We start from the raw sequence: 20,829 nt of genomic DNA on the forward strand, positions 1-20,829 counted from the left end.
TTTCCCAGGTGCAATTGGTCTCCTTTCACTCGGGCCTACTTGAAAAGGTTCAAATGCACAAGAAGTCACATTATTGAAATTTTAAACGCGTCATTTCTACAGAGCCTATTTCAGTGTTCCTGGGACATCTCAGTACCATAAACCCCTGGAGGTGGATGCAAAAGTGTACAACTTTTATTTATTGAGTAACTCTGTGTGTTTGATCCTGTACCAGGCACTTTGCCACATCATCACAACATTGTGACTCATCCTTCAATGTGGGATAAGGGAACTGCTGCTCCACGCAGCTGGTGAGCGCCAGAAGCAAAACTTGAACCCCTACCTGCTCCTGTGCTTTTGATTCCACGGTGCTGGCTGCTTCCTCCCTGGGTACTAAAAGGCTGCTCCTCATTAGCGCAGATGTTTCAGGAATTTTGCTAATGAGGTCAAGGGCATAGGTGGCTTTCAGTCTGGGGACACATCCTTGTCTGGGTCAGTGGAGAGCTTACCCCCACTCATATTCCCAGGAGAAGAAGCCTCATGCAGAGCCTATCTGGGGAAGAAAACTCACACTCAGTTTTTCTCTTTGAACAGAGAACAAGTCAGTGGGTCACTCCCTCCACCCCCATTGTGATGGACAGACAGGAAGTACCGCGAAAGGAGAGCTCTTTAGGTCTTTGCAATGATTATAATCTTTAAATTCACTGGAGGTGCCATGACAGCCTCATTCATTTACGTATTTCTGAGACCACAAATCCATGTCTTTCTCAGTTTTAGACCCCTTGGAGCCAAAAGGCAAAATAATTCCTTTGCCAAGATGTAGAAGGTCTATTACTCTTGGTCTCTGATGTCATTTCGGGGTTTTTATTGAATGTCACCCTGTGTAACAGGAAGCTGTTCATTTGAAACTCTCAGAGATAGTAATCATGGATTTGATCATAATTTTGGTAGCTGTTTCATGGTGATGACACAGATCCCCAGAGTACACTCAGATTTCTCCCCGCTTCCAGCCTTCTACCCTCTGATCTAATGTCCTTTCCCAGGAACTTAAGGAATGATGGGACCTTTTCAAGGGTATGACAGTGACTTAACGGGAAATATCTGCCTTTGACCTGTCTAATGTTAAAATAATATGACAATTTGATGCAATTATAAGAAATGTTTACATTGCTTCCTGTTGTTTGATGTGATTCTTTTATTTTTTTTCTCATTTATAATGCTTTCGTATTCAGGAAGTTGAGGTAGGTTTCTTGACTTTTCAATTGTATGTGGGCATAGCATCAAATTGGTTGCCAAATAAAATGTAAATTTTATTCTAAATCCTAAATCTCAGTGGTAAATATTTGTTTTAGTTCACTGAGCCAGCACTGCATGTATTTATTTTTTGCTGGTGTGTCCAGGGGATGCAATTTATCAAATGCATATAAACAGTCCATTTGCCGCTTTATCTTTTCTCATTAGTTACAGTACAAGTATGATTGTCAGTTATTATCCGTGTTTTACTGGCGGGTTATTTATTGAAAGAGCAGAGCAACTGACATTGTTATTTTCTGAATCAGTTTGTCTGAGGCCTGCAGGACTTTATACCAAATGTCAGACCAATTTATCACAGAATCGCTCTATTCAGGAAGAAAACGACTTAGGGTGTACGTACAAACACATACCCACCTGTGTTTACACACATACCAGCAACAGTTAGGGGCTTTCCCAGGGATACATAGATGCTAAAGCTGGAACAGCTTACTTATATTTTATACAATTCGGCCAGGACTTGCTGTGCTTATCATTCCTGATCGAGACAGATGAGGCCCCCATTTATTTTCTAGGCTGGCATTTTGCATTATCTCAGGTAATCTTCAGGTGAAATTGCAGGGTTCAAAAAACTTAGCTAAAATATTTATGAAGGAGAAATGATCTGCTTCATGTGAGCTAAGTGTCTTCGGTTTGTAGGACGTGAAGGTGTAAGGTAGATGGTATATTACATCACCTGCAGAGGCAAGAGTAAAGCAGCTGGACTTCAAAAGTGACTTCCGTTTGCTTCTGCCTCCCCATCTCTTCCTCGGAGTCTGCTCTGACAGTCTCCCGAGTGGCTATAAGCACCTCTAGGAAGGCAAAGCCCTGGGGAATGTTCGAACTAAATTGCATCAGCCATTCTGGGGCTGTGAGACATGGAAGAAAAATTCAAGTTCCCTCTCAAAAGGTGCTGAGACCATAGACTTTCCATTTGGTCATGAGCATCCATGACAAAGGAACTAATCACCCAAATTATAGCAGGAATGTTTTTGCTTCCTTTCATGGTAGGGAGGCTTAAAAGGTTTTATTGCAAGATGCTTTATAGAGCAGAATGTTCTTTGGCATATATGAATATATGTACATATATTTATTAAATTATCTATGATAAACATTCTTATTAATATCTATTATATATAATAATATACAATGTTTTATATATGTATATATTTTAAACAGATTTCCTTTCCATGAATGCTTATCAAAATGTATTATCTCTAAAGTAGTTGAACACCCAGAGTTACTCGGTCCCAATAATTTCACAGGGTCCAGTACTATGTTAGCACTATGTTAGCATGATATTTATTTAGTGAGATAAATGGAAAAATATGGTTTTATCTGTATTGATCACTTGTGAAAGATTAACAGAAAAATTGGGGCCATGATCATTCCCAGTCTTCTACTACCATTCTTCTACTACCAGCACTTTTCCTTTTCTCCCATCCTAGACATGTAATGATTTGTCACTTTCTTGCTGTGGCCTTTATACTTGTTTTTAAAAAAATTATTGATTGATTTGAGAGAGAGATTGATTTGTTGTTCCACTCATTTATGCATTCATTGTTTGAATCATGTATGTGCCCTGCCAGAGATCGAACCCACAACCTTGTCATACCAGACGATGCTCCAGCCAACTGAGCCACCTGGCCAGGGCCTTCATGCTGACTTTTTCTGCCTTCTTACTATGACTTTATGTTGCCCTGGGATATCTCATGATTCATACATAAGTCAACATGCTCCAATTTGAGACTGCTTAAATTTATAGGTTCTATCAGATTTTACCGGTTGGGTAATTTCCGTTGATGCAGTGACAGTGGAGCCCGCTTTTCCTCATGTGGGTCGGATTTGGAGGAAGGCTGCTCTGCCCTGCCCAGCGGAGGCCGGACGCAATGACACTGCGGCGAGGCCCACACAATGCACACGTGCAGCCGTGCTGCCATCCTGCATCCCTCAGCCTGCATCACACACTAATCGGAGTAATTGAATTTAATGAATAGCTATATTCAGATCTGCATCTTTCTATTTAGGTTTATATTTTAAAAATCAACTGTTGCCGAGGTCCTTGCAAGTCATTTTAAAAAGCTTCATCCCTAGATGATAAAATTACCAGTTGAGAGGCCAACTCAGACAGATACACATCTCCTGGTGAGTTTGATCTAACACATCTGATGGGCTTTTTAGCACAGTCTGAATTTTAACAGGCTGCACCATTATAGCGTTAGAAGGGAGTTCAGAGGCCAGGGTTCCTTAAGTCCTGCACTTTTCTGGGATCTGGGCGGACTTTGGGGTCCGTACAGCAGGAACACACTTTGATACAATGCAGCATTGAGGTGGTGTGCGGACAGGCACACTGCTTCCCAGGGCCACAGGCTGCTGTCCTTAAGTCCTTTGAGTATCCTATTGTTAAGTGGGACTCAGGGATGAGCACGTTCCCAGGAGGTGAAGCCCTGGAAGAGGAATTCTTTTATTTTTGGCCTTTTCCACATGGGTTTGGATGCTTCCTCCCCAGAAATGCCCCGATGTAGAGTGAATTGATGGATATGGCCCGGCCTGCTTGGACTTGCCCTATGTGCAGGCCAGTCAGACCAGCTAGTACAGTGAGGAAGGTGATCCACTTGTCTGGGCATCTCTCTGCAGAATGCCTACTAGGGAGCCCCCTTCCCCATCTCATTGACCATCCCCCAAGGGGGCTCTGGTACCCAGAGTGCTTCCCTCATGCTCACGATCACGGCTCCTGATACAGGGCTTCTCTCTCAGCTGTAGCGGAAGCAGTTCCACTGAAGGTTTTATCAGCTCCTGGCTCATTGGTTTTTGATTTGGCAATCCACCTTCCTATGGCAGAGCAAAAGCAGTCAGATGCAAGGAATCACCTTCTCCCCTGCTTGGCCTTGCTGAGCAAGGGGCTGTTTGAAGGACTCGTTTTGCATAATGAGCTTTCACTTAAGGTGTACTTTCACATTTTGGCAGCAATTAGGCAGTGTTACTACATTTCAATGGGTTTCAAATGCTGTAATGCAGATGTCTGCTTTTAGAGGCTTTATATTTAAAACTATGACTTTCCCCCAAGAAATTTGTAAAAATGGCAAATATAGTTAACCTGGAAAAGTGACAAGGTCCAGAAGCATGCTTCAAATTCCATCCAAGTTATAAAGTAGTTGAAATCATTAGGGAATATTCAGTTCTTGACACTTTCTCAAACCTTTCTTTGACATCAAAGAGAATGTGACATGCGGCGGACACACACCCTGAGTTCCCAAGGACTTCCTGGTATTAGAACAGCGTATTCGAGGAGAAAGCATTTCACAGATTCCACACTGCCATTGGACACCACACCGTCCTCTGGACATGAAGAGGGCATTGATGGACCACAGTCAGAAAGATGGACATTTTGTTATTTTTGTCCTAAGTGGTGAAGATGAGTTCATTTTGGGTTGTCTTTTCTCTTGACCTTGTGAGCAGCAGAATGTGTTGGCACCATGCTTGCATCTAGAGCTCAGAGCACACTGGCCTGCAAACTGAGAAATTAGGTGCTAAATTTCCCACCTGCCATCCATCCAGTCCTTAACTTAGAATCATTTAACACTGGCTGCTGAGTCTCAAACCACATAGTTCCAAAGATTCAGAATCAGAGGTGGAGAGAGATGTGGCAGCGGGATTGTTTTAAGCTTTCTCAGTGATGTGTCAGGGTGCGGCCCGAGAGGCTTCCTGACCAGATGGGTGAGATGGCCAGTGATGCCACAAAACAAAGAGCAAAGGGGACCAATTCCTTGGAATTAAAATAATTTAATGGCGAGTCACCAGGATCCCAAGGAACCTGTTCATGTTTATTCATGCTCTGGAAAATGGAATCATTGCCCATGAAGCAGTATGTTCTGGTTTTACTCTAAATCCAGTTTCCTAAAATCTATTTAAGGGCTTAGGTGAACTCAACGAGGATCTAATAAAGCCAGGTAATTGCACAGCACAGAGGCCGATAACATTCACAGGAAATCGTGTCGGCGGAGATAAACTGCAGCAGGAGACAGCATGGACAATAATTTAAACTAATTGTGCACTTTGATATAAATTAACTTCTCTGGAAGAGAAATTGGGGCCTCATTTTGGACCACTTTCTGAAACTGTCTGCAGCACTCAGAGTACCTGCCATAAACACATAGGGCAAATAATTTGGGTACAGTCAAGAGGAAATTAACCGAAGAGGGGCACATGCCTTAACAATGGTGTGAGGATCATGTACAAGGGGGGAGCCTCTGCACCTTAAGAACTTTAGTTTGCTTACACCTTGGAGGTGGTGAGTGCTGGGGGTTGGAGAGAGACTAGACAGCGGTGGTTGGGAAGGAAAGGGTTATTAGAGGTGGGGAAGAGATTAAATGTAGATATGAAGAGGTGAGTGACCCAGACCTTTGCATTTTAAAGTAATTAAGTGTCTAGCCTCAGAGCACAAACTGACGCCAGCTGCTGCAAGGAACACATGGTTATGAGTCAGCCAGATTGGCCAGCCTTTGTTTTTTTATCTTGACACTCAGAACAAATGGTGGTGTTAAGCTACATGTATGCCTGTGGTTAATTCTAGCATTTGAATGGCTGTTTCTGTGTTTTGTGAGGGCTGCAAAACTGGAACTGTGCACAGGCTACAGGTCTCCTTGTAAAAGAAATGTTGACAGTTGAATTATCAACTCTTACAAACAAAGAGGCTTGGTGGTCAGCGCGAGCAGCCAGGCCTCACCTGCAGTGTAATTGAAGCAAACGCACCTTGCGCTTTCAGAAGGTGTCTTGGTGTATCTGCCAGTTTGAGGAGAGTGTTGCTGCTTCCACAGGAGGCTGAAATGCTTTTACTCTTCATGGGGTTGTATCCATAAGGTTTGAAAGACAAGAATTGGAAAAGTAAATTGATATCATTGATTGCATGTTAATGTCTGTTTGGGGAAAGGCATCTAAGCCATTCTGGTTTTCCTTTGTTTTGGGAGGTGGGAGAAAGGCAACTTTTTATGCAGTTATGTGAGAAGCTTCCTGAAACCTGACCTTTGTTTTCTGTTTTTGTTCCTTATATAGGATGATTATTTCAGAAACTGGAATCCCAACAAGCCCTTTGACCAAGGTAAAGGATGCGCTGTCTTGCTGTCTGTGTCGTGGGAACGCTGTCTCATTTCTCTTTCCTTGCATGCCGAGGGACGGTTCCCACCCTGGCCAGCTAGCTGTCTTATTTTACTAACTTGGGGAACTCAATTGACTGGGGTGACCGAAATTGTTTTATCCTATTGGTTATTTGTTTGCGATTGCCTAAAACAGATTAAGAAAGAAATTGTGATGGAATTGACCACAATAATCATTGGTTCCTTTTGTTAAAAACAAAACAAGAAGTAAAATGGTTGTCAGACGAACCTGGTGCATTGTTGGGCTGAATCCAGTGATTTCATTCATGGGAGAGACTGTGCCTGAAGACGCTGTCTAACTTATAGGAGCCATAAAAATGAAACTTGCCGTCTAGAAACAAGTTAATCCCTAGAGGCTTTTAATGGCACTAATGTTTTTATTTTTAAAGTAACTTCCCCATGGTTTCTGAATAGAAGCCTGTTTGAGAGTGGGCTCACTGACCACTTGGGTTTAAGCCTGGCCCTCAGAGGGCTTTTCCACTCACCATAAAGCCAGCCTCCCGATGGCCATCGTAGTCACCACCGTGTCCTCCTGGGGGTTAGTGGAGACACAGTGAGGACTGCCGGGAATCACGCACCTGTTCCTATCATTCCACCTGTGGCTGCTGCTGGCACATACCTTGCTTGCCAAAAACGATGGTAGGTGGTACTTTAAGTATGTATATATAATTGATGCTGAAACTTGGAGGAAAAATGTAACAACCAGGCCTCAAAGGTTCACTCTTCTTAGGATGAGCTTCATTTCTGTAGCTTGTGTATTTGATGTGATCATGATGGTCAGTGTGACACAAAGAATTCAAGGACAGCAGTGACATGTAACAGGGTAGAAGGCTAGGTTCTGAGGATCAAGCAAAAGGCTGTGGTCTCCACCTCGGAGGAGCTCAGTCAACAGTCTGTTGTTACTAGCTGTGATGTAGGTTGGTGTGGGGGGCACCGAGTCCATAGGTGGGGGACTTAGCCTGTGCGGGTGTGTGAAGGGAGCAGGTAACAAGGAAGACTTTCTTTGGAGGACCTGTCTGGGCTCATACATATCTTAGCAGCCTCCAGTGGCCTCACTCCTTTCACCCTTAGCAGTGACTGAACCATCACAGTAAATCACATTAGAGCATATGAAGGTATTTGTAATTTAGTTTAGAAATTGTCCATCAAAAATGGTCAACATTTCTAAAAAATTTCCATTGAAAGGAAGTACCTTTATTTTGGAAGAACACCCAGATGCAGAGCAGCATATTTATTATCTGTGTCTGAAGAACACGCCCCTCTATGCACATCCCTACCAGGAGTTTGCTTACGGAGGTCCCTCGACTGACAGTGGCAGTGAACCAGAAATAGGTTCCTGTCCTGTAAGGATCAATATTGCCTAAATAACTGCCAGGTTTACACTTTCCCAAGGCTTGCAAACAAACACAAAAACTCTACCCAGGGAATATACTAACACATTGGAAAGGTAATATGTGAAGGTGGGCATCCTTTGCCCCTTGGGATAGAAATGATGGCTTCCCTTGATTCGGGGGTTAACACAGAAGCCAAGCACCCACAAGAACAGGGTATTTAAATCTGTTTAACCAAAAAGACCCAAGAATGATGGCTGCTATTTCCAGCAGGGCCCTGCCCCCTGCTCCTGCTTTTGCCAGCTTTGCAGGCTCGAGAGCTGGATCTGCTAATATAAATGCTCCCAGAAAAACTCATGACTTTATGGGGCATAATTGAGGACTTCAGCTGAGAAGCACCACTTCGTACCTCAGGTGGAGCTGCTGTTGGCTCTTTATGTACAGAGCCATAGGGAGAGGAGGTAGATCTGAGAATAGCCCTCACTTAAAATATCAGCTACAGCAGATGTCATCAATTACATTGTGTGCTGCTCAATAAAAATGGGAGGTTACTCTCTCAGAGCTGACACCACTTGCTGAAATATAAACCACAGGCATGGAAGATGTGGAGCATTTCATCTTCCAGAAAATAGGAGCATTGCTGGACTCCAGTGGAAGCCGTCAGCTGCCAAGAGGTCAGTTCCCCTCCTCGGCTGAAAGAGACTCAAACGTGGTTAAGGTGGTTTTGTGGTTGGGGAAGACTTTCAGTTTGTAGAAATGGAACTTGCTGGAAAGCATTTCAGAGTTTCAGATGACAAATGTGGGCTGGGATGGAAGGGGAAGGGGCCTCATGATGGAGGTGGGTGTGGAGTGGGCTTGAAATGAAAGGGGAGCAAAAGGGAAGGAAGACTGTGTGGGGAACTCTGGCGGAGTGTGGTCAGAAAGGTGAAGTTGAGGTAGGTTGTGAAGGACACACCAATCCCTGAAATCTGAACTTGTTTTATTGGCACTGGGAAGCCATAGAATGTTTGTGAGTGGAGGAGTGGCATGATGAGGGCAATATTTTGGATGACTTAGTGTGGTGACTTAAGAGCTGTGATTAGGAACTCAAGACATACCTGCCAAATGATGTCCCTCCCGCAGGACTCTTAGGTAACTTCTCCACTGCATTGTTCATTACCTCAGAATTTGGTTTATTAAACCAAGGTCGTCCGACTTGCCTTTTGGTTTTCAGGTTGGCCTCTGAAATGCCCATGCAGCTCCTGGTTGTCTTAGGTGTTGGTGTGAATAGTTAGGACCCTCATAGAACTAGTATTCAAGAAGATTTGACTTTGGGTGGTGGGCAACGCAGTGCAATATACAGATGATGTATCATAGAATTGTACACTGGAAACCCCTATAATTTTATTAATCGGTATCTCCCCAGTACATTTAATAAAAAAAGAAAGCTACCTGTAATTGTTCCCTCTACTTGAGGATATTTACTGAACTCTGAACAACAGGGCTGCATAGAATGAGCACTTACCATGTAATTGACTCCAAGGCAGGTAGCAGAAAAGTGCCTCACCTGCCAGGCGCCTTCCAGAGACTGCAAATGTCTGTAAGTTATCTTTAAGGAAATCACTGCTTCTGGCAGTGGCCTGGAAGAGCCATCAACTCGGGCTTTTCTAAGAAGAATTCTTTCTGAGATTCGGGTAGAGTAGGATATCCTTTTTGATTGTAATGATTTGATGCCAAATCTCACAGAAGGGACAGAGAGGAGTTGGGAATTGAAGGGAACATTGAACTCAGGTGAGAACTTCCTTTGTGAGATCCACAAAGACAGGCCCTGCAGAGAGTTGGGAGGGCTGCAGTTTGAGAGGGCAGCGGGCCAGTGCGAGCGCTTTCCTGTCTCTTATGGGCAGGAGCAGTGGAAGCGGGTGTTAAGCAGATACAAGGCTTTTGCTTCTAGAAGTGGCATCTGGTCCAGCAAGATGCTTCCGGAAAAAAAGCCCCTAGTCAAGTAAGTGTGGGACCTACCCCTACCCTGTTCTTCCCATGGAGACTCACAGTGCTCGTTAGCAATTCAAAAGCTCCAAGACGTTTTTTAGTAAAAAAGCCCATTTAACTTACCATTTTCCAAATTTGCCTTTGACCACATGTTGCTGTTTTTTCACTCCACACCTCTCGGGTACCCAGAGAAATCAGTGTATTCGGTGGGATACACTTTGTTAAATGCGGGCTGGGGTCTTGGGCTTTGCAGCCAGATTCTCCAAGTTCAGAACTTGGCTCTGCCAGTGACTAGCTGTGTGATTCTAGGCAAGTTGCTTAACTTCTCTGGTTCTAAGCCTTCCCATCTGGAAATGGCAACAACAAAAGTATGAGAGGATTAAATGAGTTAGTATGCCTGGCATATAGGAAGGGCTCGATAAGTGGTGTTGTAGCAAGTAACTGATCTTTTTTTTACTTCCCCCACTTTCTATGTAGCTGCCTCTCCCTGCTGCTTCCCTCCCTTCCCACTCAGGGCTCTTTCTTTTATTCCCTTCTGGAGGCCTTCACAGTTGTCTGCTCTGAAGCTCTCAGGGCTAAATTGGAGCTGGCCTTTTTCATGTTAGGCAGGTCACTGTAGTGGTGTGCCCCAGATCCTCATTATTGGGGCTCCAGAGGTTCAGGCTCTTCATTTATCCCACAAAGTTACCAAATGCTCATTGTTTAAGCCCACTGTGTAGATAATAGGGACCACACTAAGAAAGGCCTCTCTGTGGGACAGTCCAGGTTATTGATCATGTCATCCATCTAAGGTCTTACACAGGCGTCATGTGTGTGTAAGTACAGTGGTCCTGCTTTTCTGTGGGGGGTACTTCCAAGACTCCGCATGGATGCCTGAAACTGCAGATTGTACAAACCTTATATATACTGTGCTGTTTCCTATACATACATGTCTATGATAAAGTTTAATTTATTAATAAAGCCCAGTAAGAGGTTGATAACTAATAATACAATAGAACAGTTACACATATACTGTCATAAAAGTTATGTGTGTCCTCTCTCTGGGAATTGGTCTCATAACCGACACAGCCTGAAGGTGCATTCATGTCCTGGGCAGGGTGGAGCGGGACGGTGCAATATTTCCTCACGCTCCTCAGAGCAGCACCCAGTTTAAAACTTAAGTAATGTTTATTTCTGGAATTTTCTATTTAACATTTTCAGACCTTGGTTGTCCATGTGTCACTGAAACCATGGGAAGCAAAATCACGGGTAAGGGGGCCTACTGTACTGGGGCTGTTGGGGGGAGCAAGAATCAGTGGGGAAACGAAGAGGGGTTGGTTTGTGAAGCTGGGAAACCTGTAAGGTGACATAGGTCAGTTTCAGCTGAGGTGACAGTTTTTGCTACAACGTGGCCTCACTCCTTTTGTGCCTGTAGCCTGTGGATCAGTGTAGCACCATCCTCTGTGACAATCACCTTCAGTGGACAGTAAAGGTGCTGAAGTAAAGAGTCTCTTCCCTCGGAGGGGTGGCCGTTGAGGAAGGTCATCCAAGGGCCTGGAAGGGGAGGAAAGAATGTATTGAACTACAATACTGTGGTAAAATAGTAATAATAATAATAATAATAATAATAATAATAATAATAATAATAATAAAAGGGGTTGCTTGGGGACTCCAAAACTAGGGGATGAACAGGAAGCCAAGTGAATTCTAACAGTTGTTTCAAAGCTCCGCGGCTCGGCCCGTTAGTAGAAACAAGCTGAAACGGTTCATGTGCTTCAGCTGGAGGGAAGGCTTTCTTCTTGCGTTGGGGGCTTGGGCGGTATTTTATGTCCGCAGCTGAAGCTCTGCTTTCGTGTAGAATGCCGACTACCTGGAGATGTCCTGAAGTGACAAGCCACAAGTTAATTTGGGTTCTGTTGCCACGGTTCGCTCAGGAAAGAACCCGCTAAGAACAAACCATTTTAGGAGACATGCTGAAGGGGGGATTTATCATGGAAGTTACTGGAGACAAGTGGGTTCCTTTAATGGGGAATAAATGAATGTTTTAGGTAAAGTGTATGGCTGTTGGTCTTCAGGATAATGTTCTTCTTCTGGGGTGAATCTTAATCACTATTGCAGAGCAGCCCGGCTCTGACCGAGTCTCAGGTGATGCTGGTGGTCTTCGGAGCAGAGCACGAACTTGCAGGAATTGACCTCCAGATAAAAACGAAGCTCGGGAAGTCAGGGGCCCCTTTCGCTCCTTGTTCACGGGAATGGAAGGAAAGGAGAAAACCTTTGACTTGCAGTCTGTGGTACCAAGATCCTGAACTGCTGAAAATTCTGAAACTCGAAAGGGGAGAGGTCTTCCCGTGCCCCAGCTGTGCCCCGTGGACTATCCCAACATCCCCGTTTCATTAAAGTTTTAAAGGGTTCGAGGGGGAGGCAAGGTGCTTTATTTTTAAAACTGTTCTTTAGGAAAAAAAATTTTCCTGTAGATTAATCTGAAATTTTACACAAGAGACTTAATGGGAATCTTAGCTACTGTGGCTTTCCTTGACACGGAATTGAACCTCACCCCAAAAGGAGCCTCTGATTTGCACTCATACAGCCCTGACAGGTGTTTGTGTTTAAGGATCTGTTTACCATATCTGATCCCTGAACTGCTGATTTTCAGAGGCAGCTGGCCTGTTTTGTGGGAAGCATCTTAATAATTTTCTCCTGGTTCCCTCTTGTTTGGTCTGGTTGGTTTCTCCCTCTTACCTTCCTTTCCACATAACTTAAGGACTCTTTCCTCTATAGCAACAAATCCTCTTAACCCATTCACACCCCATTTTAGCTTCTCTTCTTCTGTCTTGATTATGACGATAAAATAGTATGTAAAAAGAATTCTAGGGGGTTGACTTTTAAGTGTTCCAGGTCAGTGGTGCCAGGAAAGAAACAAGAACCATGCTAATTCAAATGTGTGTGTGCCCCTGCTTTAATTCAGCCTGTCCTCTTTGGAGTTAGATCACCTTGAAAGTTTTGTCTTTCCTCTCTGGCTACCCTCGCCCATTGGCTTATTTTCAGGAAAGAAAACATCAGCTGTAAGGTTAAAATCCCACGGATGTCCCTCCTTGATTCTCTTTCCCACTTTCTTTTCCCTAACGGTGGCCATTATCACTAACGTGCTTTCTGTCCACGTTCCTCTCTTTTCATGTCATATGGGCATGTCTGCAACCAATATGTTACATGATATGTTGTACAATAGGAGTTAGTGTTCTTTTTCTCTAACGTGTTTTATCTTACTGAAAATTGTTTCAGCTGGTTTTTGTCCCTGTAGTTGGAGATCTAGTTAATTCCTTCATATGGTAATATTTCTTCATGCTACAGTTTATCCACGTACTCCCGCCGTAGCACATGGGCATCGATGTCTCCATTCATTCTGCTGTTGGGGCTGCTTTTTTGCAGGATTTCTAACCCAGTGACGGTTCTTCCATCCGGCCACTTGGCCTGGACAGTGTGGTATCCCAGGCGGGGGCCGAGGTGGGACACGACTCTGCCACTATTAAAATGTGCAACTTGAGCAAATCATGTGGCCTTTCTTGACTTGTTTGTCCATCTCTGAAATAAAATGGGTGGACTAGATGGATCCTGAGGCCCTTCTCATCTGTGATAGTTAAGCTGTCGTGGTTGCAGGCAGCATAGAATCTGTTCATGTTTTCCTCATAAAAGAAGGAAAAATGAAAAATTTGAAGCCTGATGCTCTCATTTCAAAGGTTATAGTTTAACCAATGAGGTATGAATATAACTTTAATAAAACCAATGGAATTAAATGGGCCTTTTAACTATCGGAAATGGGAAGGAGGTGGCTCAGAATCAAAGCAGAAAAGGCCGAAGTTAAGAGATACTTTCTCTTCTCTCTGAGCACTGTGGGCACCACATGGTGCGGAGGCCAGAGCAGGGTTCAAATCTCGCGCCCCCCCCCCCCCCCCCCAATTAACTTGCTGCATATATTTGAGTAACTTGACTTATCTGCCCTTCATTTCCTCAGCTGTTGGGGCTACTGGTACCTGTCTTGCAGGGCATTTGTGCAGGGCCAGGAGTTGGTGTGTGGCATGGGCTCAGTGAACCTCAGTTTCTTCCCAGCCCAGTCAGCTCTGTCAGGCCCGACTGTGGGCTCCACTTCCTCACGGGGTGCAGATGGCTATGTCATGTTACGTTCCGCTCCCCATCCCCGGTGTCCATAGGAGTTCCCAGTGCCTCCAGAGCCAAGGAGCTGAAGCCATTCTGGTTTGTGTTCCACCCTCTGGATGGAATAATGGGAATCGTGACGGGTAGTAAAATTGTCTCTGTAATTATGGGGCACTGTGGCCTTCTATTACTGTGTTTAAGAGTTCTTTCGGCATGAACAAATCCATTTTAAAGACATGTTTATTACCTTTCCCCTGACGCATAAAATGTAGTGTTAGTTTTATAAAAAAGGAAAAAAATCCTTCCCGTTATTCCACCTGCTAGAACAACAGCTCCTGAATTAATTACACTGCATTGGCTAAGTCCTAATGAAACAGCCTTGGTTTGAGGAAATTCTCAATGTGGGGGGGAAATGTCAGTTGAATTTTAAAGTCAATCAATAATGCTGTTTAAATTTTTCTCATTTGAGACTGTTGAGTGGATTAGAGCATTTATTTCACAACAGCAAGATGGCTGCTTGGAGAAACACTGCCAGGGTCACCTGTGTCCCCATAGCTCTCATGCCTGAGATGGAGAGTTTTCTTTGTTGAGCTCTTCAGCTATGTTAGGTAGCAGTTTATCGCTGGAGGCCTAGCAAACGTGCATTCTGCCCTAGTAACCATGCATGATGACATGCAGTGTGATATATTGGAAAGGCTCTGGGCTTCGCAGTCGCAATGATAAAGGTCAGTTCCCAGCTCTTCCCATTAATAGCTGTGTGTTCTTAGGCAAGCGCTTAACTTCTCTGAGCCTCAATTTTCTTACCTATAAAACAGAAATTTTGACACTTATTTCACCTACAACGTGAGGGCTAGTGCCTGATCTAGTCTTACTATAATGAATGTGATAAAGGCAGTAAAGCTTTGATTGACGATGGAGGACTAATGCTTTGTTTTAGATTTTCAGGTTTGAAAGGACCTTAGAAGAAGTTTCTGATGTGTCCACTTACCCATTCGTGTGAGCTGAGTGATCAGTGATCTGTTCAGTCAAGTGCTTACTAAAGACCTAGTAGGTGCTGAGTTGGTTACTTGTAGGAACTATGAGGAGGAACGTGACAGAGGCTTTCCTAAGGGTGCCTACAGTCTGTGGAGCTGAGAGAGAGAGAAAGTGACGGAGACAGAGGTGTGTAGGGGTAGAGAGGAAATGAAATAGCCTTGAGACTGTGCCTGAAGTACCCTGTAGAACCTTGTAGACTAAAGTTCAGGTGAGGGGACATGAGCCTTTCTTGGGTACATGTCAGGAAAAGTGTCTGAGAGGAGGTGACCCGGGAGCCTTTCTAAGGATGGGCAGGTGTTTGGAAAGTAAAGTCAGTTTAGAGCTTCAGTGCCATGCATTCAAAACTAGCCTATTCCTCTCAGTGGATTCCATTGTCTTCGGCAAGAACGGCAGGAGGCTAAATGGCCGTTGTGCCATGTTTTAAATGATCAAAGCCGTGGGTGCAGCCATAAGTTCCCAAGTGCAGTGTGATTCCTCAGTGTCCTTTATGGAGAAAGAAGTGTTTGTGCCTCACATGCAGGTGCTGGAGTAACGGGGAGTGAACTAGGAGGGACACAGGAACCATCGTCTTCACAGAGAAGCCACCACGGGCCTGGAGGACTGGGTGAGGCTGGTGTCTGCTCTCAAGGAAAGCCCATTTCCCACGTATGTTCTCTTGTCCAGCTCCCAAGGCTAGAGCCACATCCATGGGTCCCTTACCACAGCCCCCAAAGGGCAGCTTGCACAACTCCCTGTCACCTGCAGCTGTGCTGCTGGGGAAATCTGAGTGCATGCAGGATTAAATGTGGTTTTGTTAGCATGTCAAATAATGACTCCCTAGATCTTTAGGACATCATGCTGTCTCACACCAGAGACAAGACTGCAACTGTCAGATAAGGAGAGATTACTGTGTGTTCGGAGGGTGTGTGGCTAGTGTTCCCATCTGGGCAACAATGAGCAGGTCTGCCCAGGAAGAGAAAGAGGAGGGTCCATCTCTGCCTCCAAGGACATAAGGCCAAACAGATCACCAGGCTGGGGTCTCAGTCAGAAATTATGCCAGCTGTTGGTTTAGTCATGCTGTATGAGTTGATTTTGGGTGTGTGTGTGTTTTCTGTAGAATATTCTCAGTGACTGCTGCTTCCGTTATTCAGATTTTTCTTCTTTGCTTGGTATGTTTCTCATTTTTCTTAGAACCATGCTTTCCTATATGAGTTTGAGTCTTTCAATATAAAAAATGGAAAGTTGTCTGGGTGGTATAACTTTTCAGATGGTGTGGAGGGAAATAGAATTGTAATTAAGAGAGTGACTCAGAGTTACCTCATCTCTTAGCTGTTTGTTCCCTTAAAAGTTTGCTGTAATGTTAGAATAGTTAGCAGGTAGCTCGCACACATTCTGTTCTCTCTACTTGGTGTATTCCTGGCCCCTCCATGTGGCTGGTCCAGCTCATCTTTGAGGTCTCAGTTTATATGTCATTTACTTGAGGAAACCTTCTTTTGATCCTAGCCTAGATTAGGTTATTTCTAATAGTCTGTGCGTTTCATTGCCACACAGTCGTAATTTAATAATTTTTAAGACTTACTTACTGTTTGTTTCCCTGGCTAGACTCTGTACTTTTGTATTTCCAGGGCCCAGTGTAGGATTAGACACAAAGTAAGTACTGAGTTAAGTGTTGAAAAATCATAATCACCATTTATTGTGCACCTACTGTATGCCAGTGCTGTCCATGCCTCTTAAAAACTGTTTGTAGCCCAGCCTGCATGGCTCAGTGGTTGAACATCGACCTGTGAACCAGGCAGGAGATCAAGGTTCGATTCCTGATCAGGGCACATGCCTGGGTTGCGGGCTCGATTCCCAGTGGGGGGCGTGCAGGACGCAGCTGATCAGTGACTCTCTCATCATTGATGTTTCTATCTCTGTCTCTCCTTCTCCCTTCCTCTCTCTGAAATCAATAAAAATGTATTAAAAAAATAAAAATAAAAACTGTGTGTACATGCACACATAATCTTTGTTAATACTGACAGCAACTCTCTAAAGAAAACACTGTAGCTCCCATTTTACAACTGGGAAACTGGGTTCAAATGCTGAGTGTAGATTGCTCAGCAGCTTTTAATGTTCAGGATGTTCATGCCTCGTCATCTGGAAGAATATCTGTGATATAGACATAAAAAAGCAAAACAGTGGATCTAATATGATTTTGCTTATGTAAAGCAAAGTGTTTATGCATGTATATAAATGTTTATATTTGCATACAAAATATATGAATCAACACCAACTTGTAACCCTTATCTCTAAGGAATAGGCTGGGAGGAGCATGAGGAATTTTTACTTTTTAGTTTGTGACATTTTTGTTGTCATTTAAAAAATTTTAGTCTGAACTTCTCTTTTTAAATAAAAAGTAAAAGAAAGACAAGGCCTTGCCCAAGGTTGCCTAGGTGGTGGGGAGCTGAGGGGGGATTTGAACCCCAGCCTGTCTGGCTCTGAAGCCTGACTTTTGTTTACGATACTGTTTATGTGGCCAGAGCAGTAGTTTGAGCTGAGGAGGTTTTGCCCCCTAGGGGAACATGTGGCAGTGTCTGTAGCTATTTTTGGCTTTCACACTGGGGGAGGGTGCTACTGGCACCTGATGGATTGAGGCCGGGGTGCAGCTCACTCCCTACACTGCGCTGAACCCCCCACGGTCGTCCAGCCCAACGTGTCAGTGGTGCTGCGGCTGAGGCGCCCCCCTGAGCGGCCGCCAGCCCTGACTGGGCTCTGGCAAGCTAGGCGTCCAGCTCAGCCCCAGGAGGCTGTGGGAGAGAGCCTGCTCTAAGGCCCTGTCATTTCAGCGCCCAGTGGATACAGCACACCTTAAATCTTGTATCAGCCTTATCTCCAACCAAAGCTTTTAAAAGACAGAGACACACTAATTGTGCTTCCAGGAAGGTGATCACCAGGAGAGAGAGAAGGTCCTGTTGAGGTGGGAGGGAGCCTTTGTGTACCTTGGCACACTCCGAATGCTAAGCCTTCTAGGAGGGTGACCGTGTCTGGGTTTCCCCTGCCCTCTCCATCAATGACTTATATGCTTATTGGTTACCTGAAATCAGGTGTCATGCAGGGATACAGAAGCCGATCAGGGGCATCACTGTTGGCACCTGCATGACTAGGTCTCTTCCTGTCAGAACCGCAGTTCCTTTGTTGCTCAGAGGACCCTCTAGGAGCTGCAGGGATTTGCAGGGCACCCGACCACAATCTCTAAGAACCTTTCTCTACGTCCCGCCTGCCCAGCTTACCTTTAACACCCCCTCCTCGTTCGTTATACTGTTTCTCTAGGGGCCTTCTTTCTGTGTCTCGAACATGCCAAGGTCATTTGGTCTTAGGGACTTGCTGTTGCTGGTGTCTCTCTAGAATGCTCTTCCCACTCTTTTCTCCTGTACCGGAGACTGTGATCAGTCAGGCTACAGCCCTCCTGTCATCTCCTCAGAAGGGCCTTTGTGTTTATTATCATTATCTTAGTCCTGCTCATGCCCTGAAATCGCTCTCATTTATTTACACATTCCTTGACTCCTCCCCCTCCCCGCCCCAAGAGGTGTCTTATCTGGCTAGTTTGCCACCGTATTCTCGGCACCTAGTACAGTGTCTGGCACACACTAGGCACTTGGTGAATATTTGTTAAATGGTTGAGTAGAGGTGGGAAGGAAAGGACGGGTGGAGACAGGAAAGCCTGTTCTCTCTCATAACCAAATATGTCCTGAGGTTCGCTACCGTTTTGCCCCCACTGATGAGCATTTTATGTTGTAGACCTTACACACCGCAGAGCATTTCATGTGGGATTTTGTGTTAACGGTACAAAATCAATAGGTCAGACCATCCCATTGTACATAAGAAAGTGAGGCTCAGGGACCAGGTAAACCTCGCTGTGCTTACTCTGCTTTAAGTGACAGTCTGACCTGACCTTGAATCCGGGTCTCCTGACTTTGAGTCTGGCGTCTCTCCATGTACCGTGGTAGGTAGTTCTCTGGGATACCACGGGCACTGATAGTGTCTCAAGAGGCAGCACGTAACCAGATGGGTCGGATAAAATTAGAAGTGGTCTCAAATTTTACTGATTTGAGTCTTTATCTATTTTTAGAACCAAAATCAGATTTATCAATACCTTCTGGCTCTGGTATGTTTAAATAACTTTCTTTAATTTAAATACACATTTCTCAGACTGACTACTGGCAATGTAACCAGAAATGCAAGAAATCTCCCAGGGAATATGCTCCTTTAAAAAATTTTACAGTCTGTGAGACTTTATAATCTTTGAAAAGCCTGAATTAAGGTTAGTTCCAATATGTTTGCAAACCACAACACTTTCCACACAGCACTCAGCCAAGGTGAGGGACTGCGAGTCATTCCCACCTGGGATCCGTACAGAAGAGGCCCCGCCACGCACCGGCTCCTTCTGCAGGTCTGCTTCCCGTCAGTCTCCCGGGGGCAAAAGCAGCGCACATTTAACACAGGTGGTGCTTCAGGGCGGGGGAAGGCTGCCCCTCCCAGGGATTCAAGACTCCCCAGAGCCTTGAAATTGGCATTTTACTTTAGAATTCTTTATCTTTACTTACATCAATTCCACAAACATTGTGATCAAAACCGTGTGTGTGTATTGGGGTGGGAATGGGATGTTCAGAGATGCAACATCTTGCCTTGTTCCAAGAAGTGTACCATTTAGCAGGGAGATATAAAACTTACTCTCTAACAACTATAATGCAAATTAGAATTTGGGACAGATGCAGCCTAGAATGTATAGTTAACAGCTGCTTCTTAGAGTCAGACAGAGTTGGAGTTTGGGTTGTGACTCTACTGCTTATGAGTTAAGTTTGTTTTAGGCAAGGTACTCAACTTCCCTAAGACTTGGTTTCCTCATCTGTAGCATCAGGGTAATAATGCCTACATGTATCATTACACATAATTGCGTTCATGACACAGCTAAGTAAATGGATCAACAGTTTTGGACCCATAGTAATTGATAGCTAAGTGTTAGTCTGTATAATTATTATATATCTCTCTCTATTTTTAAGTGGTTTCAGTTCTCCCTCTGCTCTTAATGACTGACTGCATTTTACATCGAGGAAATGCTGTTAGTAAAATTGTGAAATGGAGAAAGTTTGGGATGTGTGGGGAAGTGGTCAGCCCCATTTTGTCCAGAGTCTTGGATCTGTGTGGAGAAGTCTTGCAATTCAAGAGATAAATCTGGAAGGGTCAGTTAAGGTGAAGCTTGAAAAGTTTTGAGTCATAAACTGAGGAATCTGTTTAAATCAACAGGTGTGAGCGGGTCGTGAAGGATGGTGTGCTGTTTAAACAGGGGGCTCTGCAGCCACATGCCCAGTCTCACTGTTTATTGCTGCACAACGTTGGACAAACTATATAATGTTTTTGCCTCAGTTTCCTCATGTGCCATAATATAACCAACATCATGGGCTTATTGTGAGCATTGTGAGATATTACACATTCATTATTAGCTGAGGGCCTGACAAAACACTAAATAAATAGTATCTATTATTATTGTTACAGAACTGGGTAGTTGATTTGCAAGTAGAAGAAACAAAAGACAGTTTTTTTTTCAGTGTTATTTTATAATTAGAATGGGCATGGCAATAAATTTGAGTAAGACAGCCATAAAGGTGACATTTTAAACCTCCAGCCCCCAAAGGTTCAGTTTTCTCCAAATTTCCTGACCATTTATGGCTGGAGGCTACTTTAAGACAGGGGTAGGGAACCTTTTTTCTGCCAAGGGATATTTGGATATTTATAACATCATTCACAGGCCATACAAAATTATCAACTTAAAAATTAGCTATGAAAAAAGCTCCCAGATTTATTGAATTTCGAGTCCCGGCTGCGGTTACCTTGGCAGGGCCACACCAAATGATTTCGCGGGCCAGACGATCCCCAACGTGCTTTAAGACTTTCAGACAAAGTGGCCTGTGCTGGTGCAGTTTACATAT

At 44.3% G+C, this 20,829-nt stretch overlaps 1 protein-coding gene across 1 annotated transcript in view; it reads left to right on the forward strand.

The window, feature by feature from the left end:
* Positions 1–20,829, forward strand: part of SPOCK1 (SPARC (osteonectin), cwcv and kazal like domains proteoglycan 1) — a 461,737-nt gene that overhangs the window by 205,486 nt on the left and 235,422 nt on the right. The window contains exon 3 of the mRNA XM_087816357.1: positions 6,322–6,367. Within this exon, the coding sequence (XP_087672483.1) occupies positions 6,322–6,367 (46 nt within the window). The remainder of the gene's footprint in view (positions 1–6,321; positions 6,368–20,829) is intronic.

The sequence above is a fragment of the Miniopterus natalensis genome, chromosome 4, assembly GCF_054644295.1.
Source record: "Miniopterus natalensis isolate mMinNat1 chromosome 4, mMinNat1.hap1, whole genome shotgun sequence".
NCBI classification, from domain to species: domain Eukaryota; kingdom Metazoa; phylum Chordata; class Mammalia; order Chiroptera; family Miniopteridae; genus Miniopterus; species Miniopterus natalensis.